The following is a 22,836-nucleotide window of genomic DNA, read 5'->3' on the forward strand; positions in this document are numbered from 1 at the left end:
GAACAGTGCTTTGCACATAGTAAGCACTTAATAAATGCCATCATTGTTATTATTATTATTAAAGAGCCCGGGCTTTGCAGTCAGAGGTCAGGGGTTCAAATCCCGGCTCTGCCACTTGTCAGCTGTGTGACTTTGAGCAAGTCACTTCACTTCTCTGGGCCTCAGTTCCCTCATCTGTAAAATGGGGATGAAGACTGTGAGCCCTCCGTGGGACAACCTGATCACCTCGTAACCTCCCAGCTCTTGGAACAGTGCTCTGCACATAGTAAGCACTTAATAAATGCCATTATTATTATTATTATTACCGAGGGCTCGCGACAGATGTAAGAGTACTATCGATAAAACACCTTCAGACAATGACAGAGAGTGACGCGCGCATGAGAGTACTATTGATCAAAGATCTTCAGATGATGATGCAAGTTGATCTGGGTCGACTGTTGTTCTGGGTCTGCATCCGGAGGTGCTGAATCTGTTCCTGTAGTCGCTGGCTTTCATTTTGGAACCCATCCCGCATTAATCTCGCCTGCTCCTGTGGGAACAGGAAAGGAATCTGAGACCCCGAGATAAGGAGAGCAGAGATAAAAGCCCAGCGGAATGGCCCTTTGGTCTCTCACCACGAACCGAGTCCGACCACCCTCAACCGGGACCGGGTTTCTCCCCTTTCTCGGCCAATCGCCGGGTTGAGGATGGACTGCGATTACCTCTAATTTTAAATTTAAGGCCTTCTCTTGCTGTGCCAGAATCTGCTCCCTCTCCCTTTCCAACTTCTGGGTCAGTTGTGTCATATGCTCCTGGTGACTTCTCTCCTTCTGATCCAGCAGTTGCTGACTCCTCGCTTGCATTTCCTGTAACCGCTTGACTGACTGCTCTGCGGCCTCAGCTTTGGTCTTCTCCGCTGAAGGGAGAAAGCAGAAAAATCAATCAATCAATCGTATTTATGGAGCGCTTACCGTGTGCAGAGCACTGTACTAAGCGCTTGGGAAGTCCAAGTTGGCAACGCATAGAGACGGTCCCTACCCAACAGTGGGCTCACAGGCTAGAAGCGGGAGACAGAGAACAAAACCAAACAGTAACAAAATAAAATAAATAGAATAGATATGCACAAGTAAAATAAATACATAGAATAATAATAAATAGAGTAATAATAAATAAATAGAGTAATAAATAAATAGAGTAATAGAGTAATAAATAGAGTAAATAAATAGAGTAATAAAAATGCAACAGCTTCATCAGAAACACAAACTCGTTCCTGTCTGGCTCCCGTCCTTTTCATTTTTCTATAGCTCCTCCTTGGACGGAGCAATCTGTCGAGAAACAGCGTGGTCTGGTGGAAACATTCATTCAATGCTCAATCATATTTATTGAGCACTTACTATGTGCAGAGCACTGTATTAAGCGCTTGGAAAGTACAATTCAGCAACAGAGACGGTCCCTACCCAACAACGGGCTCACAGTCTAGAAGGGGGGAGATAGACAACAAAACAGGTACAAGTAAATCATCATCCATAGCATCAATACAAATAATAGAATTATAAATACATGCACATCATTAATAAAATAATTAGAATAACAAATATGTACATATATACACAAGTGAGCCCACTGTTGAGTAGGGACTGTCTCTATATGTTGCCAACTTGTACTTCCCAAGCGCTTAGTAGTGCTCTGCACACAGTAAGCGCTCAATAAATGCGATTGATGATGAAGGGTGCTGGGGCGATGGGGAGGGGAGGAGGAGCAGAGGAAAAGGGGGGCCTAGTCTAGGCCCAATCAATCAATAAATGGCATTTATTGAGTGCTTACTGTGTGCAGAGCACTGTACTAAGTGCTTGAGAGAGTACAGTACAACAGAACTGGTAAACATGTTCCCCGCGGAGGACCTGGGTTCTAATCCTGGCTCCACCGCTTGTCTGCTTTGGGAACTTGGGCAAGCCTCTTCAGTTCTCTGTGCCTCCGCTACCTCATCTGTCAAATGGGGATTCAGACTGAACCCTCTGTAGGACGGGAACTGTGTCCTATCCCATCATCTTGCATCCACCCCAGTGCTTAGCACAGTGCCTGGCACATAGCGCTTAACAAGTACTAATAAGAAAGAGCCTTCTTTGGACAGACCTTACGGAATTCCCTCAGAAAATAATAATAATGGCATTTATTCAGCACTTACTATGTGCAAAGCACCGTTCTAAGCGCTGGGGAGGTTACAAGGAGATCAGGTTGTCCCACGGGGGGCTCACAGTCTTAATCCCCATTTTACAGATGAGGTGACTGAGGCCCGGAGAAGTGAAGTGACTTGCCCACAGTCACCCAGCTGACAATTGGCAGAGCAGGGATTTGAACCCATGGCCTCGGACTCCAAAGCCCGGGCTCTTTCCACTGAGCCACGCTGCTTCTCTAGAAAATAGGGAACTAGAAGACAGTGGAATGCGGTAGGATTGAAGAAGAGGTCTTTTCCTGACAGAATTCTGAGGAGCCCAAAGACATCAAGTTCAATCAATCAATCAATCAATCGTACTTATTGAGCGCTTACCGTGTGCAGAGCACACAGTACACACAGTACACACGGTGCACAGTTGGAGTACACAAAAACCCTAGTACTTACGGAGCTACTTGACCCCCACATAATCAGCATCAACAATGATATTTATTGAGAGAGCTCTGTACTAAGCAATCTGAGAACTTGAGATAACAAGAGCAGGGATAAAACCCAGTAGAGAGTATAGTATATCAGAATTGGCTGATATGTTCCCCTCACACAATGAGTTTACCGTCTAGAGGGGGAGACAGACATTAAGATAAACAAGGAAAACATAATATATATATATAATAGATACATTTACCATGATAAACAAGGAAAACATAATATACATATATAATAGATACATTTACCATGATAAATGTAATAAACATGAGAAGCAACATGGCCTAGTGGAAAGAGCACTGGGAATCAGAGGACCTGGGTTCGAATCCCTGCTCTTGCTGTGTGTCCCTGGGCAAGTCATTTACTTCTCCCTCCCCTCCTCCCCATCCCCCCCCCGCCCTACCTCCTTCCCCTCCCCACAGCACCTGTATATACGTTTGTACAGATTTATTACTCTATTTATTTTACTTGGACATATTGTGGGAAGAAGCGTGGCTCAGTGGAAAGAGCCCGGGCTTTGGAGGCAGAGGTCAGGGGTTCAAATCCCGGCTCTGCCAACTGTCAGCTGTGTGACTCTGGGCAAGTCACTTAACTTCTCTGTGCCTCAGTTACCTCACCTGTAAAATGAGGATTAAGACTGTGAGCCCCCCGTGGGACAACCTGATCACCCTGTAACCTCCCCAGCGCTTAGAACAGTGCTTTGCACATAGTAAGCGCTTAATAAATGCCATTATTATTATTATTATTTACTATTATATTTATTTTATTTTGTTAATATGTTTTGTTTTGCTGTCTGTCTCCCCCTTCTAGACTGTGAGCCCGCTGTTGGGTAGGGACTGTCCCTATATGTTGCCAACTTGTGCTTCCCAAGCGCTTAGTACAGTGCTCTGCACACAGTAAGTGCTCAATAAATACGATTGAATGAATGAATGAATGAACTTCTCTGTGCCTCAGTTTTCTCATCCATAAAATGGGGACTAATCAATCAATCAATCAATCGTATTTATTGAGCGCTTACTGTGTGCCGAGCACTGTACTAAGCGCTTGGGAAGTACAAGTTGGCGACATCTAGAGACGGTCCCTACCCAACAGTGGGCTCACAGCCTAGAAGGTGGAGACAGAGAACAAAACCAAACATATTAACAAAATAAAATAAATAGAATAGATATGTACAAGTAAAATAAATAAATAAATAGAGTAATAAATCTGTACAAACATATATACATATATACAGGTGCTGTGGGGAAGGGAAGGAGGTAAGACGGGGGGGATGGAGAGGAAGAAAATGCCTGCAGAACAGAACCACATCTATGCAATATTCAAAGGCGAAATGGCAACCGCTGCAAACTCGCAAACACCGCAGGGTATTAGAAGGGAACAGACCACGGATTGTTAGGAGGAAATCGGCGTGGCCTAGTGATTACAGAGCAGGGCTGGAACTCAGAAGGTCCTGGGTTCTAATCCCCGCTCCTCCTCTTGTCTGCTGCGTATCCTTGGGCAAGTCACTTTTGATATTGATTCATTCATTCGAACGTATTTATTGAGCTCTTAATCCTACTACTCTTTACCTAGACTGTGAGCCCCATGTGAGACAGGAACTGTGTCCAGCATGATTATCTTGTGCTCGGAACAGGGCTTGGGACAAAGTAAGTGCTGAACAAATATTAATATTATTATAATGAACACCACATATTTTACAAAATATAATTTATAGATATGTGCATAAGTGCCGTAGCGTTTGGGGTGGGGCAAATACCAAAGCCCAAAGGTCACTGATCCAAGTGCAGAGATGACCCAGATGGGAAGGGGAGCTGGGGAAAAAGAGGACTTAATCAGAGAAGCCCTCCTGGAGGAGACGTGACTTTAATAAGGCTTTGAAGATGGGGAGAGGGCTGATCTGGCATAGAGGGAGGGGGACGGAGTTCCCGGCCAGAGGGAAGATGTGGGAAAGAGGAGGGAAGATGTGGGAAAGAGGAGGGAAGATGTGGGAAAGAGGGTTGGCGACGAGATAGAGGAGATGGAGGCCCAGTGAGTAAGTTGGTACTGCAGGAATGAAGTGGGCTCGTTGGGCTGTAATAGGAGATCAGTGAGGTAAGGGAGGAGAGGCCGGGCCGATACAGTGACTTAAAGAGTTTCTGTTAGGTATGGAGGCCGGTGGGCAACCACTGAAGATTCTTGAGCAGTGAGGAGCGGTGGGATGAGGATGACACCCGCAACCTTGGTGTCATCCTCGACTCCGCTCTCTCATTCACCCCTCACATCCAAGCCGTCACCAAAACCTGCCGGTCTCAGCTCCGCAACATTGCCAAGATCCGCCCTTTCCTCTCCATCCATACTGCTACCCTGCTCGTTCAAGCTCTCATCCTATCCCGTCTGGACTACTGCATCAGCCTTCTCTCTGATCTCCCATGCTCGTGTCTCTCCCTACTTCAATCCATACTTCATGCTGCTGCCCGGATCGTCTTTGTCCAGAAACTCTCTGGGCATGTTACTCCTCTCCTCAAAAATCTCCAGTGGCTACCAATCAATCTGCGCATCAGGCAGAAACTCCTCACCCTGGGCTTCAAGGCTGTCCATCCCCTCGCCCCCTCCTACCTCACCTCCTCTCTCTCCTTCTCCAGCCCAGCCCGCCCCCTCCGCTCCTCCGCCGCTGATCTCCTCACCGTACCTCGCTCTCGCCTGTCCCGCCGTCGACCCCCGGCCCACGTCATCCCCCGGGCCTGGAATGCCCTCCCTCTGCCCATCCGCCAAGCTAGCTCTCTCCCTCCCTTCAAGGCCCTACTGAGAGCTCACCTCCTCCAGGAGGCCTTCCCAGACTGAGCCCCTTCCTTCCTCTCCCCCTCTTCCCCCTCTCCATCCCCCCATCTTACCTCCTTCCCTTCCCCACAGCACCTGTATATATGTGTATATGTTTGTACACATTTATTACTCTATTTATTTATTTTACTTGTACATATCTGTTCTATTTATTTTATTTTGTTAGTATGTTTGGTTTTGTTCTCTGTCTCCCCCTTTTAGACTATGAGCCCACTGTTGGGTAGGGACTGTCTCTATATGTTGCCAACTTGTACTTCCCAAGCGCTTAGTACAGTGCTCTGCACACAGTAAGCACTCAATAAATATGATTGATTGATTGATTGATTGATTGGGATGGACCCTTTTTTTAGAAATATGATCGGGACAGCAGAGTGACCACTGGTAGCTTAATAGGTGCTTAACAGATACCATTTTCATTCAGTTGGATTTATTGAGTGCTTACCGTGTGCACAGCACTTGGGAGCGTACAATACAACAAGAAGTACCATCATTCTTAGACACCTGAATGCACATGTTTTGGGGGAATGTTAAGAGGTCTTCCCTGGGAAGAATTATAAAGGTGCCCAAGTGTATCCAGTCACGGTGAACAAAAATCCTAGGACCTACAAAGTCGTCTACTGCCCCTTTCCTAATAATATGGTAATTATTTTCTAAAGCACTCCCACATTAGTCAGCTCAGTTTATCCTCACAACATTCCTGTGAGGTTGGGAGAGACAGGCATTTATTCATTCATGCATTCAATCATATTTATTGAGTGCTCACTGTGTGCAGAACATCGTACTAAGCACCTGGGAGAGTACAACAATAAAGAGACACAGTCCCCGCCAACGAGATCATTATAATTTACAGCCGTGGAACGTGAAGTACGGAAAACTTAAGTACCTTGTGAGAGACCACCCCACCGCCTGACCTCCTTCCCCTCACCACAGCACCTGTATATATGTTGGTACAGATTTAGTACTCCATTTATTTGACTTGTACATATTTATTCTATTTTATTTTGTTAATATGTTTTGTTCCGTTGTCTGTCTCCCCCTTCTAGACTGTGAGCCCGCTGTTGGGTAGGGACTGTCTCTAGATGTTGCCAACTTGGACTTTCCAAACGCTTAGTACAGTGCTCTGCACACAGTAAGCGCTCAATAAATACGATTGAATGAATAAGCCCTCTGGATTCCTGCATCCTCCCTAGATCCAGTGCCGTTTTTTATGGTATTCATTAAGCACTTACTATGCGCCAGGCACTGTACTAAACTCTGGGGTAGATATGAGAGAACACAGTCTCCGTCCCACATGCATCTCACAGTCTTAATCCTCATTCTCCCCCTTCTAGACTGTGAGCCCGATGTTGGGTAGGGACCCTCTCTAGATGTTGCCAACTTGGACTTTCCAAGCGCTTAGTACAGTGCTCTGCACACAGTAAGCGCTCAATAAATACGACTGAATGAATGAATGAATTTTACAGATGGCGGTAACTGCGTAACAGAGAAGTGGAGTGACTTGTCCAAGGTCACACAGCTGACAGGTGGTGGAGACAGGATTAGAACCCAGGTCCTCTGACTCCAAGGACTGGGCTCTTTCCACTAGTCATGCTGCTTCCTACGTGCCTTTTATGTATTTTTTACCTTTGATCATCTTTTCCTTTTCTGAGAGTGACTGATCCATCTGTAATATTGCGTTTGCCGTATCTTCCGTGGATTGCAGATACTTTAGAAGAGTCTCCTCAGCCTGGGGACAGGAAAGCAGCCAGTTAAAAATGAGAAATAGTGACGTAGGGTAAAAGAAAAGACTTTCACGACTGGGTTTTCAGGTGTCCCTTAAACAAGTAATGATAATAATTGTGGGATTTTTTAAAATTTTTAAATTTTTTTTAATGGTATTTGTTAAGCGCTTACTATGTGCAAAGCACTGTTCTAAGCGCTGGGGGGGATAGAAGGTGATCAAGTTGTCCCACGTGGGGCTCACAGTCTTAATCCTCATTTTACAGATGAGGTAACTGAGGCTCAGAGAAGTTAAGTGACTTGCCCAAGGTCACACAGACATGTGGCGGAGCCAGGATTCGAACCCATGACCTCTGACTCCAAAGCCCATGCTCTTTCCACTGAGCCACGCTGCTTCTCTAAAGGATTTGTTAAACACTTACTATGTTCTGGGCACTGTACTAAGCGCTGGGGTGAATACAAGCAAATCGGGTTAGACACAGTCCCTGTCCTGCATGGGGCTCACAGTCTTAATCCCCATTTTACAAATGAGGGAACTGATGCCCAGAGAAGTGAAATGACTTGCCCATGGCCACACGGCAGACAAGTGGCGGAGCCGAATTAGAACCCAAGACCTTCTCACTCCTAGGCCCTGCTCTATTCACTACAGCGTGGCTCAGTGGAAAGAGCACGGGCTTTGGAGTCAGAGGTCATGGGTTCGAATCCTGGCTCCGCCACATGTCTGCTGTGTGACCTTGGGCAAATCACTTAATTTCCCTGAGCCTCAGTTACCTCATCTGTAAAAGGGGGATTAAAACTGTGAGCCCCATGTGGGACTCAATAAATATGATTGAATGAATGAATGAATGAATAATCCAGCGCTCAGTACAGTGCCTGGCACATAGTAAGATCTTAACCAATACCATAATTATTATTATGTAACCTTGGGAAAGTCACTTGGCTTCTCTGAGCCTCTGTTTCCTCATCTGCAAAAAAGGATAATGTTCTCCCTCCCTATTAGGAGCGAGAGCCCCATGTGGGACAGGGCCGGTGCCCCATCCGACTGTATTGTATCTGCCTTCCTCACTTTGATTTGTACTTCCCAAGCGCTTAGTACAGTGCTCTGCACACAGTAAGCGCTCAATAAATACGATTGATTGAATGAAATGTGACAGAGAGAAACCTGGGATTTCCTCAGAGTCCACCTTGAAAAGATTTTTTACATGTTTTGTTTTGTTGTCCGTCTCCCCCTTCTACTGTGAGCCCGTTGTTGGGTAGGGACTGTCTCTATATGTTGCCGACTTGTGCTTCCCAAGTGCTTAGTACAGTGCTCTGCACACAGTAAGCGCTCAATAAATACGATTGATTGATTGATTGATTGACTGGAGTGGGGAGAGACAGGAGGCTGGGAGGTCAGCAAGGAGGCTGCTGTAGTAATCTAGATGAGTGATTGCATTATCGTGGTAGCAGTTTGGATTGAGAGGAAAGGGTGGATTTTAGTTATGTTGTGAAGGTGGGACCGATATGTGGCTGACTGAGAGAGAGAGAGGAGTCAAGAATAACGTCAAGGTTATGGGTTTGTGACATTTGGTTTTCACCCCACCCCCAAACCCATAGCACTTTTGTACATATCTTTAAATTATATATTATAAATTATCAATTTATTCATGTGAATAATAAGCACTTAGGACAGTGTTTAGCACACAGTAAGTGCTCAAAAAATATGACTGAATGAATGAATAAGCTCATTATGGGCAGGGAACATGACTACTAATTCGGTTAATTAGCTAATTCTGCTAATTCATTCATTCATTCAATCGTATTTATTGAGCGCTTACTGTGTGCACAGCACTGTACTAAGCGCTTGGGAAGTCCAAGTTGGCAACCTATAGAGACGGTCCCTACCCAACAGTGGGCTCACAGTCTAGAAGAGTGGGCTCACAGTCTAGAATTCTGTTGTTCTAATTCTGCTGTATTGTGTTACTACCTGGTACTTAGTACAGTGCTCTGCACATGGTAAGCACTCAATAAATACGATTGATTGATTAGTAAGTGCTTAATAAATATCAATAAAAAGCACACACGCAATAAACCATTTGTCAGCATCAGCATGGCCCCGGCAGCTATGGATGAGCATTTTTTGTCCATCCCCAGCTACTCCACCAGGCCAGAAACAATCAATACTTTGGTTTATTGGACTTTTAACTGAGCACTTGCTAGGAAAAGGCCAGTACCCTTCCATGTGCAAAGCACTGTACTAAGTGATGGGGACAGTACAGTACAATAGAGTTGGTAGACATGATCCCTACCCACAAGAAGCTCACTGTCTAGAGGGGGAGATGCACATTAAATATATTTCAACTAGGGGAAATGGGAGAGTATAAGGATAAGTTTATATCCTTATAAACAGGCCAGGCCCTTATGGAACTCGGATTAAAGAATGATAGTTCCAAGGCCTTAATTCCACAATTTCAAGAAAGGGCTTACCAGTAGTTCCTTTCTTGACTCCCGCTCATATTGCTGCTTTAGTTTTTGTTTCTTCTGAAGAAAGAGGTTATATCCTCCCGGTTTGATGAAGGATCCATTCTTTATTTCCTCCTCCAGAGGCTTGAAAATATTCTGAAGCAAAGTCTCGCAGCGTTTGGTTGACTCTTTTTCATTCTGCTTCACGAAGTCATCCCGTCTTCCTAACAGATGGGTCTGTAGTGAAACCAAAGGCAGAAGGGGAGGGTAGGCATCAATAAGGACATATAATGATGACATTTATTAAGCGCTTACTATGTGCAAAGCACTGTTCTAAGCTCTGGGGAGGTTACAAGGCGATCAGGTTGTCCCACAGAGGGCTCACAGTCTTAATCCCCATTTTACAGATGAGGTAACTGGGGCACAGAGAATCAATCAATCAATCAATCAATCGTATTTATTGAGCGCTTACTATGTGCAGAGCACTGTACTAAGCGCTTGGGAAGTACAAATTGGCAACACATAGAGACAGTCCCTATCCAACAGTGGGCTCACAGTCTAAAAGGGGGAGACAGAGAACGGAACCAAACATACCAACAAAATAAAATAAATAGGATAGAAATGTACAAGTAAAATAAATAAATAAATAAATAAATAAATAGAGTAATAAATATGTACAACCATATATACATATATACAGGTGCTGTGGGGAAGGGAAGGAGGTAAGATGGGGGGATGGAGAGGGGGACGAGGGGGAGAGGAGGGAAGGGGCTCAGTCTGGGAAGGCCTCCTGGAGGAGGTGAGCTCTCAGCAGGGCCTTGAAGGGAGGAAGAGAGCTAGCTTGGCGGAGGGGCAGAGGGAGGGCATTCCAGGCCCGGGGGGATGACGTGGGCCTGGGGTCGACGGCGGGACAGGCGAGAACGAGGTACAGTGAGGAGATTAGCGGTGGAGGAGCGGAGGTTGCGGGCTGGGCAGTAGAAGGAGAGAAGGGAGGTGAGGTAGGAGGGGGCGAGGGGATGGACAGCCTTGAAGCCCAGGGTGAGGAGTTTCTGCCTGATGCGCAGATTGATTGGTAGCCACTGGAGATTTTTGAGGAGGGGAGTAACATGCCCAGAGCGTTTCTGGACAAAGATAATCCGGGCAGCAGCATGAAGTATGGATTGAAGTGGAGAGAGACACGAGGATGGGAGATCAGAGAGAAGGCTGGTGCAGTAGTCCAGACAGGATAGGATGAGAGCTTGAATGAGCAGGGTAGCAGTTTGGATGGAGAGGAAAGGGCGGATCTTGGCAATGTTGCGGAGCTGAGACCGGCAGGTTTTGGTGACGGCTTGGATGTGAGGGGTGAATGAGAGAGCGGAGTCGAGGATGACACCAAGTTTGCGGGCTTGTGAGACGGGAAGGATGGTAGTGCCGTCAACAGAGATGGGAAAGTCAGGGAGAGGGCAAGGTTTGGGAGGGAAGACAAGGAGCTCAGTCTTCGACATGTTGAGCTTTAGGTGGCGGGCGGACATCCAGATGGAGATGTCCTGAAGGCAGGAGGAGATGCGAGCCTGGAGGGAGGGGGAGAGAGCAGGGGCAGAGATGTAGATCTGGGTGTCATCAGCGTAGAGATGATAGTTGAAGCCGTGGGAGCGAATGAGGTCACCAAGGGAGTGAGTGTAGATTGAGAACAGAAGGGGACCAAGCACTGAACCTTGGGGAACCCCCACAGTAAGAGGGTGGGAGGGGGAGGAGGAGCCTGCAAAAGAGACTGAGAAAGAACGACCGGAGAGATAAGAGGAGAACCAGGAGAGGACGGAGTCTGTGAAGCCAAGGTCAGATAGCGTGTTGAGGAGAAGGTCACAGTGTCAAAGGCAGCTGAGAGGTCGAGGAGGATTAGGACAGAATATGAGCCGTTGGATTTGGCAAGCAGGAGGTCATTGGTGACCTTTGAGAGGGCAGTTTCCGTGGAATGAAGGGGACGGAAGCCAGACTGGAGGGGGTCGAGGAGAGAGTTGTTGTTGAGGAATTCTAGGCAGCGCGTGTAGACAACTCGTTCAAGGAGTTTGGAAAGGAATGGTAGGAGGGATATGGGACGATAACTAGAAGGTGAGGTGGGGTCAAGAGAGGGTTTTTTTAGGATGGGAGAGACATGGGCATGTTTGAAGGCAGAGGGGAAGGAACCAGTGGAGAGTGAGCGGTTGAAGATGGAAGTTAAGGAGGGGAGAAGGGATGGAGCGAGAGATTTCATAAGAAGATATGATAAGTGACTTGTCCAAAGTCACACAGCTGACAATTGCCAGAGCCGGGATTTGAACCCATGACCTCTAACTCCAAAGCCCTTGCTATTTCCACTGAGCCACGCTGCTCAGTGGAAACATATCCTTATACTCTCCCATTTCCCCTAATTGAAATATATTTAATGTGCATCTCCCCCTCTAGACAGTGAGCTTCTTGTAGGTAGGGATCATGTCTACCAACTCTATTGTACTGTACTCTCCCCATCACTTAGTACAGTGCTTTGCACATGGAAAGCGCTCAATAAATAATAATAATAATAATGGCATTTGTTAAGCACTTACTATGTGCCAAGCACTGTTCTAAGCACTGGGGGGGGGATACAAGGTGATCAGGTTGTCCCACAGGGGGCTCACAGTCTTCATCCCGATTTTACAGATGAGATAACTGAGGCTCAGAGAAGTGAAGTGACTTGTCCAAGGTCATCATCATCATCATCAATCATATTTATTGAGCGCTTACTGTGTGCAGAGCATTGTACTAAGCGCTTGGGAAGTACAAATTGGCAACATATAGAGACAGTCCCTACCCAACAGTGGGCTCACAGTCTAAAAGGGGGAGACAAAACCAAACATACTAACAAAATAAAATAAATAGAATAGATATGTACAAGTAAAATAAATAAATAAATAAATAGAGTAATAAATATGTACAAACATATATACATACATACAGGTGCTGTGGGGAAGGGAAGGAGGTAAGGCGGGGATGGGGAGGGGGAGGAAGGGGAGAGGAAGGAGGGGGCTCAGTCTGGGAAGGTTACACAGCAGACATGTGGCGGAGCCAGGATTTGAACCCATGACCTCTGACTTCCAAACCCGGGCTCTTTCCACTGAGCCACGCTGCTTCTCATAGCCACCCTGCTTCAATATCCATCCCCCCTTCTAGACTGTGAGCCCACTGTTGGGTGGGACCGTCTCTAGATGTTGCCAACTTGTACTTCCCAAGTGCTTAGTACAGTGCTCTGCAAACAGTAAGCGCTAAATAAATATGATTGATTGATTGATTGATCAATAACACTGATGGATCGGTTGGCTGACAGCAGAGAGTAGCTTCTCATTTAGGATTATTGAATTTTCCCTGTTCCTCACATCTTATCCACTCCCCCCAACCCCCATGGCACTGAATCACCCCTAAGGTCAGCTTCTTCTGTCCCTAACATTATAAGCTGACTAAGAAGCGGCATGGCTTAGCGGATAGAGCACGAGCCTGAAAGTCGGAAGGACCTGGGTTCTATTCCCACCTCCACCACATGTCTGCTGTGTGACCTTGGGCAAGTCACTTCACTTCTCTGGGCCTCAGCTCCCTCGTCTGTAAAATGGGGATTAAGAGTGTGAACCCCACATGGGACGGCGACCGTAGCCAACCCGATCGACTTGTATCTAGCATTTAGAACAGTGTTTGGCATATAGTAAGCCCTTAGCCAGGACCATATTCTTTCATTCATTCAATCGTGTTTATTGAGCGCTTACTGTGTGCAGAGCACTGTACTAAGCGCTTGGGAAGTACAAGTTGGCAACATCTAGAGACGGTCCCTAACCAACAGTGGGCTTACGGTCTAGGAGGGGAAGACAGAGAACAAAACAAAACATATTAACAAAATAAAATAAGTAGAATAACTATGTACAAGTAAAATAAATCGAGTAATAAATACGTACAAACATATATACATATATACAGGTGCTGTGGGGAAGGGAAGGAGGTAAGGCGGGGGGGATGGACAGGGGGAGGAGGGGGAGAGGAAGGACCATAATTAATTGACATTATTATCTGTGCCCCGGCAGTCAACTTAATCTTAATCTTCCTCCCTTCAAAGCTCTAACTTGTGCTTCCTAAGTGCCTAGTACAGTGCTCTGCACACAGTAAGCGCTCAATAAATACTATTGAATCTGTGGTAGTAGTCCAGATTTGGGGCTGACTTCTGACACTCCCAAATTCACCCTGCCTGCCAGAATCCAGCACTCCCTTCTGCACAACAACATCATTTTATCTTTTCCCTCAACTCCCGTAGCCCAGTGCACCTACGCCCGCTGTTGGGTAGGGACCATCTCTATATGTTGCCAACTTGTACTCCCCAAGCGCTTACTACAGTGCTCTGTACACAGTAAGTGCTCAATAAATACGACTGAATGAATGAATGAACTATTCCTCATCTGCGTTCAGAAATACCAGAAATGTGGCTGAGCTGGAACCCCTAAAACTGAATCAGGACTCCACTTGGACTTCTAGAGTTAACCTAGGATCAGCGGGATCTAGTAGCAGGAGCGCAGGCCTTGGAGTCCTGGGTTCTAATCCCAGCTCCGCCACTTCCTTGCTGTGTGACCTTGGACAAGTCACTTAACTTCTCTGAGCCTCAAAATTTCCTCATCTGTAAAATGGGGACTCAATCTCTGTTCTCCCTCCTACTTCGACTATGAGCCCCATGTCGGGCAGGGACTGTGTCCAACGTGATCATCTTGTATCTACCGTAGTACGTAGAACAGTTTTTGACACATACTAAACACTTAGCAAATAAATTAGAGAAGCAGCGTGGCTCAGTGGAAAGAGGAAAGGCTTTGGATTCAGAGGTCATGGGTTCAAATCCCAGCTCCGTCAATTGTCAGCTGGGTGACTTTGGGCAAGTCACTTAACTTCTCTGTGCCTCAGTTCCCTCATCTGTAAAATGGGGATGAAGACTGTGGGCGCCCCGTGGGACAACCTGATCACCTTGTAACCTCCCCAGCGCTTAGAACAGTGCTTTGCACATAGTAAGTGCTTAATAAATGCCATCATTATCATTATTATTATTAAATAAAAACCCACTCACCGTCAGATTCTCCCCCCTCTTTTTTTGATCCCGGGCCAGCCCCAAGGCCTTATGCTCCATATTCATTCAATCGCATTTATTGAGCGCTTACCGTGTGCAGAGCACTGTACTAAGCGCTTGGTTTTTATCTTTTCACGCACGTAGTGTGGAGAGGGCAGCTTAGCCCAGAGCTGTGATCCCCGAACTCTCTTTCTCTCAACGCCTCCGTATGGAGTCGCGGAAGAGTTACTTTCCCAAGAAGAGTTTTCTTTTCCCCTCTCCACCCCGTCCTTCTCCCCGGACAGACCCTAATCATCTGCGCGGGAAGAGGAAAATTACCCCTAGCTCCTTCTGGAATTTGTGACCTTCATCTTTGAAGGAATGCTGCATGAAGAGCTGGATGGCTTTCCTTTCGTTGGCCTCGTGCGAGTCCAGCAGCTCCTGCAGTGTGTTTGTGGGTAACTTCACTTGACCCATCAGCTCCTCGTAGCAGGCTATGGCCTTCTGAACGGCGGCCGAGTTCTCGATCTCTGCCAGGGCCAACACCGCGTTCTCCATGCAGGGCACCTCGCCACTGGAGATGGTCTCGACGTACGTCATCACTAGGCTTTCCAGCCCTGCAGATGAAGATAAACGAGAAAGTCAGGGGGATGGGTATAATTTCCCTGGTCTGACTGGAGGGCTGACATCCTCAGAGAGAAGGCCCACGGCTCACGTTCCTCAGAGGTTCGCTCGGAGAAAAAAGTATTATCTTCACGATGCTCAGGAACCCTGATTTATATAAATATTCGATTAATCAATCAATCGTATTTATTGAGCGCTTACTGTGTGCAGAGCACTGGACTAGGCGCCTGGAAAGTACAAGTTGGCAACAAGTTGGCAAGTGATTCATATTCACTGAAGACCTACAAGGTGCAGGGACTCTATATGAGGAGCTGTACGTGTAAAGAGGGATGCACGCACGGCCGGGTGGTCTAGTGGAAGGAACGCAGGTCTTGGGTTCTAATCCCAGCTCCGCTTCTTCCCTGCCGTGTGACCTTGGGTAAGTCACTTAATTTCTCTGTGATTCAGTTTCTTCATCCGTAAAACGGGGACTAAACGTCCGTCCTCCCTCTGCTTAGACTGTGACAGGGACTGCGTCTGGTCGGATGACCGTGTATATCTCCTAGTGCTTACAACACTGCTTAGCTCTTCTCTAGACTGTAAACTCACTGTGGGCAGGGAATGTGTCCGTTTAATGTTATACTGTGCTCTCCCACGTGCTTAGCGTAGTCTTCTGTCCACAGTAGGCACTGGATAAATACCAATCAATCAATCAATCAATCGTATTTATTGAGTGCTTACTGTGTGCAGAGCACTGTACTAAGCGCTTGGGAAGTACAAGTTGGCAACATATAGAGACAGTCCCTACCCAACAGTGGGCTCACAGTCTAAAAGGGGGGAGACAGGGAACAAAACCAAACTAACAAAATAAAACAAATACCACTGATAAGCATGTAGTAAATACCTCAGTTGTAATGATTATTTCTCAGACTTGGTGGAGGACGAAAAAAGCCATAAATACCTAATCTCCCCAACAAGTTTGTGAGCTCCTGGAGGGAAGCGATCGTGTCTCCCAACTCTATTGTACTGAACTCTCCCAAGTGCTTAGCACAGTGCTCTGCACATGACAGGGCCTAGGGGACCGAGAATAGACTTGGGAGTCAGAAGGACCTGGGTTCCAATCCCAGCTCCGCCAGGTGTCTGTTGTGTAACCCCGGGCAAGTCACTTCGCTTCTCTGTGCCTCAGTTACCCGATTTGTAAAATAAGGGTTAAGACTGTGAGCCCCATGTAGGACATGGATTGTGTCCAACCTGTTCAGCTTGTACCTGCCCCAGCGCTTAGTAGTGTCAATCAATCAACAAGCTTACAGTCTAGAGAGGAAAACAGACATTAATATAAATAAATGAATTACTGATAACGTACATAAGTGCCGTGGGGCTGAGGGACAAGGATGGATACAGGGAACAAATCAGGGTGACACAGAAGGGAGTGGGAGAAAAGATTGGAAGAGTTACCAATCTGGCATTGATTTAGCTCTCTTCCTCCCTTCAAAGCCCTACTGAGAACTCACCTCCTCCAGGAGGCCTTCCCAGACTGAACTCCCCGCTTTTCCTCTGCTCCTCCTCCCTTCCCCATCGCCTCCATTCCCTCCCTCTGCCCTCCCCTTTCCCCTCCCCACAGCACTTGTGTATATTTGTACGTATTTATTACAGTATTTATTTTACTAATGATGTGTATATATCTTATAATTCTATCCATTTGGATGGTATCGACACCTGTCTACTGGTTTTGTTTTGTTGTCTGTCTCCCCCTTCTAGACCGTGAGCCCATTGTTGGGAAGGGACCCTCTCTATCTGTTACCGAATTGTACTTTCCAAGCGCTTAGTCCAGTGCTGTGCACACAGTAAGCGCTCAATAAATACGATGGAAAGAATGAATGAATGAATGAATTTAGAAGAGATATCAGTTGTCTTCACACAGATTTCAGAAGAAGTCAGCAGGATGAAAAGAGGGGCTAGGTCATGATTTTTCTAGTCCTAAAACCCAATAGGAAAGAGTACAACTGGGTCTCTCTCGTCTCTATGCCAATGCTTCATAATAGGTTGAAGTAGTAATAATGATATTAAAAAGCCTTGGGGTTAGGGACACTTACGAGTGCCGTTGATTACTATGCCCCCCTGAATCGTCTTGGCCTCGGCATGTTGGAAGATGTAGGAGCAGAAGCGTTCTGCCTGTTCCACAAACTCAGATTCCAGGTCATTTTCCCGGAGCTCCTCAAGCTTAAGGAGATTTTTCCCAGTTGCCGGTTGGGGAAAGACAAAGCACTTCTTGGTCGGAAAGAATTGCTGGATACACCTCCGGGGAAGATTAAACAGTTTGGTTTTCTCGTCGGTCCCTGAGGGAGGAGAAACAGGAAGCCTGTAAAATTAAAGCAAGGTGGGAGCCCGGATTCAAGCTCTGTCCATTTCCTGCATTTCTTAAGGTCTCATCCAACATACTTTCACATCCCTTACGGGGCACGTTTATGAGACAGAGAAAAACAGAAACAGTGGAACTGGGATGATTCCCAGATCACGAAATAGTAATAGGGGAGTCCAGACTTCTGGCTATAAGCGTTCCCAGATCAGACAAACTCCTTTCTCAGAATAAAAGAGCACTGTGGCCACAGCTGAGCCCTCTTCATTCCTTTCCTGAGGTTCGCTACCGAATCTGAGAATCCCACCCACGACCCGAGGACCTTTCTTTAGTTTAAGGGCGTTCTCCAGGTACTGGTCTTCAGTGATGGGGTGACCGTTCAGTTTCAGCTCCAAGATGAAATCGCGCACAGTCCACACAAAGTCTGGGAAGAAGCTCACGAATTCCACTGAGCCGTCTACCCCATCGAGACTGGGCTCAGCTCTGGTCCTGATGTGTTCTGTCAGCTCTGACACGTAGCTGGGGACCCAGCTAAGGAAAAGGGAGAGAAAAAGCCACGTCCTGTCATCCCTCTTTCCATCCTCTGCTCCCTCTGTATCCCTCACCACCTCTACTCCGCTTCTCGCTCTCAGTTAAAGCGACTCAGGAGAAGGACACGCGGGGAGAGTGAGTCAGCCTTCGTTCCGGCCTCGGTGATTTCCCAGAAAACACGGAAAGGATACTGGAGCTGGTCCATGGCCGGCTGACTGATAGTGCCCATGCTGTTGTATACGAATGTGCTGCTCAGCAGAACGGCCAAGGCAAAGATCCAGGTGTCATTCTTGGGATCCTCCTGCAAAGCAGAACAAACCTTTGGATGTGACCAAATACCACGCCCAAGCACTTCCCAGACCCCTAGAACAAATGCTTGTGGGTGATGGTCTGTTAGACTAGGATGGGTCAGGAGTAAAAAGCCCGGGATTCCGATTGAGGGAAATAAAATGAATGGACCTTTTCTGGTAATGTACTAAATTTGTGTCAGTAACTCTGGGTAATGTCCATTTGGTTTGCTTTATGTTGAAGCAGCGTTCTCTGATGGTTAGAGCATGGGCCGGGAGTCAGAAGGACCTGGGTTCTAATCCCGGCTTCACCATCTATCTGCTGTGTGACTTTAGCAAGTCGCTTTGCTTCTCTGTGCTTCAGTGACCTCATCTGTAAAATGGGGATTAAGACTGGGAGCCCCATGTAGACTGTGAGCCCGCTGTTGGGTAGGGACTGTCTCTATATGTTGCCAACTTGTACTTCCCAAGTGCTTAGTACAGTGCTCTACACACAGTAAGCGCTCAATAAATACGATTGAATGAATGAATGTGGAACAGGGACTGTGTCCAACCTGATTACCTTGTATCTACGCTTGCTCCTGAAACAGTGCTTGGAACAAAGTAAGCATTTAATAATGATAATAATAATAATAATGACATTTATTAAGTGCTTACTATGTGCAAAGCACTGTTCTAAGTGCTGGGGAGTTACAAGGTCATCAGGTTGTCCCATGGGGGGCTCACAGTCTTAATCTCCATTTTCCAGATGAGGTAACTGAGGCCCAGAGAAGTGAAGTGACTTGCCCCAAGTCACCCACCTGACGATTGGTGGATTTGAACCCATGACCTCTGACTCCAAAGCCCGGGCTCTTTCCACTGAGCCACGCTGCTTCTCCAGTAACCATTATTATTATTATCATTATTAAATATCATGAAAAAATATAACTAGGGCAAAAAAGTTCATCTAGATCCAATGTCCAGCACGAGAAAATGTCACTCCTAAGGAAGCCTAAATCTAAAGAAGTTCACCAGAGTCCAGACTGGGCTGCGGCTTAGAGGAAGGGGTTTAGCCAGAAATGGAGTGATGGCCTCCTGCTTCCTCACCTTCTCCACATCTCCCAGCCCCTCGGTGTCCAGCAGAACCAGAGTGAGGTCTTTCCTTGTGGGATGAGGAACACACCACATCCAGATTCCCTTGGTGTGAGACTGCACCGTGGAGCCCAGAGAGAAGCCTGCAAAGGAAAATCATCATCATCATCAATCGTATTTATTGAGCGCTTACTATGTGCAGAGCACTGTACTAAGCGCTTGGGAAGAACAAATTGGCAACATATAGAGAATGGAAAATGGAAATGGAAAATGGAATGGAATGGAAAATGGAAAATTTCCATAGAAAATGGAAAGCTGCATGCATAATGAAGCCACATGGGCGTTGGGTGACTGTGAGTTGTCAATCTTTGCTGATAGTACCCGAGAAACACCCCATCCTGTGGTGGGGAGAAAAATATGGTTGATCGTAAGATAAGATCTGAGACGTACTATGGGGCCAGGGGAGTTTATTTGCCACTGGAACAATGGAATGAACCTTGGAGGCCACGAGGAAAAATTCTTCTGTCTACAATTTTGGTTGCCAACTCAAAGGACAGTGACTTGCCCAACTGCACAGTTGCCCAATGACTTTGTCAACTGCAGATGGAAGTGGGCCGTTCTGGGAGAGATGCGCCCATGGCGTCGCCACAGGTCGAAGACGACTCGACGGCATAAGACTGAAGATCAAGGGTAAGGAGAAACTGCCTGTCGCTCTTCTTTCTCTAGAAAAATACCCCTCCCGCCCCCATAATGCTCTTCAAGTGCTACCCAAGAGTTATCCAGTTCGTCTTTGCCTCATTTTCTCCTCTCTTCAGTGGAAGAGAGCCTTGACTCTTCCTGAAGCACGGCCTGGTGGAAAGAGCACAGGCCTAGGAATCACAGGGTCTAATCCCAGCTCTATTACCTTGGGCAAGTCACTTAACTTTTCTGGGCCTCAGTTTCCTCATCTGTAAAATGGGGATTAAATCCTATTCCTACTTAGACTGTGAGTCCCATGTGGGACGGGGGCTGCATCCTACCTGATTGTCTTGAATCTACCCCCGTGCTTAATACAGTGCTTAACAAATGCCATAATTATTAATGAAAATTGAGACCAAGGGACCCCTCTCAGAATCACTTCTGGAGAGTTCCCATTACTCTACCAGTCTCAACTAGAGAAGCAGCGTGGCTCGGTGGAACGAGCATGGGCTTTGGAGTCAGAAGTCATGGGTTCGAATCCCGGCTCCGCCACATGTCTGCTGTGTGACCTTGGGGAAGTCACTTAACATCTTGGAGCCTCAGTGACCTCATCTGTAAAATTGAGCCTGCTGTTGGGTAGGGACCGTCTCTATATGTTGCCAACTTGTACTTCCCAAGCGCTTAAGTACAGCGCTCTGCGCACAGTAAGCGCTCAATAAATATGATTGAATGAATGAATAAAATGGGGATGAAGACTGTGAGCCCCACGTGGGACAACCTGATCACCTTGTATCCCCTCCAGCACTTAGAACAGTGCTTTGCACATAGTAAGTGCTTAACAAATGCCATTATTATTATTACTATTATTATTATTATTATTATTATTATTAGCTACAGGAGGGAGAATCATGCAGAAGCCTACCCATTCCATTCCTAGCTTGGGCAGTGGCTGGCGAGGGGGAGGCAATCTGCTAAAGTTAAAACACACCTATCCTGGGCAGCAGCAGCAAGGCGGAGAATCAAGGGTGAAGATTCAAGTTTACTACTCAGAAAGAGGCAGTGATAATAATAATAATAATAATGATGGCATTTATTAAGCGCTTACTATGTGCAAAGCACTGTTCTAAGCGCTGGGGAGGTTATAAAGTGATCAGGTTGTCCCTCGGGGGGCTCACAGTCTTAATCCTCATTTTACAGATGAGGTAACTGAGGCACAGAGAAGCTAAGTGACTTGCCCAAAGTCACACAGCTGACAAGTGGCGGAGCCGGGGTTTGAACCCATGACTTCTGACTCCAAAGCCCGGGCTCTTTCCACTGAGCCACGCTGCTTCTCGAAGTGATAAGCCACTTCTGCATTTTTACCAAGAAAACTCTAGGGATCCACGACCAGAACAATTGCAGATGGAAGTGGGGCGTCCTGGGAGAGACGCGCCCATGGCGTCGCCATGGGTCGAAGACGACTCGACGGCGTAAGACAGAAGACCCAGGGTAAGGAGAAACTGCCTGTCGCTCTTCGTCTCCCTGCTCACTGAGGCTCTTCGGGAGATCTCTGAGTGGGAGAAAGCTGTAGCTCCGAGCAGGCTACTCACCCTTCTTCTGCCCGGCCAGTTTGTTCATCAGATAGGATTTCCCAGTGCGATACAGGCCCACGATGGCCACCACCACCACCGGCTGGGAAATGCCGGACAGGATGTCCAAGGCCTTCGGATTCACCACCAGCTGGCCACTACTGGAGTTCTCGATTAGACATATTGGGGCGGGCATGATCAGCTTGGTGGCCATGACTGATGGGACGTGTCGCCTGGAAACACAAAGGAGATGCTCCGATTGGGAAACACTGCCAACGCTTCATTCCCCGCTGATCGGGATTGATTCCCAGGCCATATTCTGGCAGCGTGGCTCAGTGGGAAGAGCCCGGGCTTTGGAGTCAGAGGTCACGGGTTCAAATCCCAGCTCCACCAACTGTCAGCTGTGTTACTTTGGGCAAGTCACTTCACTTCTCTGTGCCTCAGTTACCTCATCTGTAAAATGGGGATTAAGACTGTGAGCCCCTCGTGGGACAACATGATCACCTTGTAACCTCCCCAGTGCTTAGAACAGTGCTTTGCACACAGTAAGCACTTAAAAATACCATTATTATTATTATTATATTCCTCCTGTGCCTTATGCCTCTCAATTCTGAGAGTGCAAGGGTCAAAATAGGCGTCGCTTTTTGTGTAGGAAATGCAAAATATTATTCCATCAACGTTAGTCTACAGTCTCTTCCCTCGTCACTTTCTGTTAAATTAGATCTTTTAGGGGGTGGCTGCATCTTTATTTCTATTTTATGATCCCCATGCATTTCTGTGCACAGCGATGATGCGGTCATGATTTTTTTTTTGTCTTTTCTTAATGGTACTTGTTAAGAGCTTACTACGTGCCAGGAACTGTACTAATTGCTGGGGTAGATACAAGATAAATCTTGTATTGGAGAAGCAGCGTGGCTTAGTGGAAAGAGCACCGGCTTTGGAGTCAGAGGTCATGGGTTCAAATCCCAGCTCTGCCAATTGTCGGCTGGGTGACTCTGGGCAAGTCACTTCACTTCTCTGTGCCTCCGTTACCTCATCTGTAAAAATGGGGATTAAGACTGTGA

At 46.8% G+C, this 22,836-nt stretch overlaps 1 protein-coding gene across 1 annotated transcript in view; it reads right to left on the bottom strand.

Moving 5' to 3' along the window:
- Positions 1 to 288: 288 nt before the first annotated feature.
- LOC119926693 (guanylate-binding protein 1-like) overlaps positions 289 to 22,836 on the bottom strand; it is a 28,485-nt gene continuing 5,937 nt past the window's right edge. Inside the window, exons 2-11 of the mRNA XM_038744990.1 lie at positions 21,794 to 22,005; positions 19,542 to 19,669; positions 18,360 to 18,469; positions 17,960 to 18,156; positions 17,375 to 17,617; positions 15,018 to 15,295; positions 9,641 to 9,853; positions 7,079 to 7,181; positions 702 to 895; positions 289 to 529 (exon numbers count right to left, since the gene is read on the bottom strand). Coding sequence (XP_038600918.1) covers positions 404 to 529; positions 702 to 895; positions 7,079 to 7,181; positions 9,641 to 9,853; positions 15,018 to 15,295; positions 17,375 to 17,617; positions 17,960 to 18,156; positions 18,360 to 18,469; positions 19,542 to 19,669; positions 21,794 to 21,986 — 1,785 coding nt within the window. The 5' untranslated portion in view covers positions 21,987 to 22,005 and the 3' untranslated portion in view covers positions 289 to 403. The remainder of the gene's footprint in view (positions 530 to 701; positions 896 to 7,078; positions 7,182 to 9,640; positions 9,854 to 15,017; positions 15,296 to 17,374; positions 17,618 to 17,959; positions 18,157 to 18,359; positions 18,470 to 19,541; positions 19,670 to 21,793; positions 22,006 to 22,836) is intronic.

The sequence above is a fragment of the Tachyglossus aculeatus genome, chromosome 4 (assembly GCF_015852505.1).
Source record: "Tachyglossus aculeatus isolate mTacAcu1 chromosome 4, mTacAcu1.pri, whole genome shotgun sequence".
Lineage (NCBI taxonomy): Eukaryota > Metazoa > Chordata > Mammalia > Monotremata > Tachyglossidae > Tachyglossus > Tachyglossus aculeatus.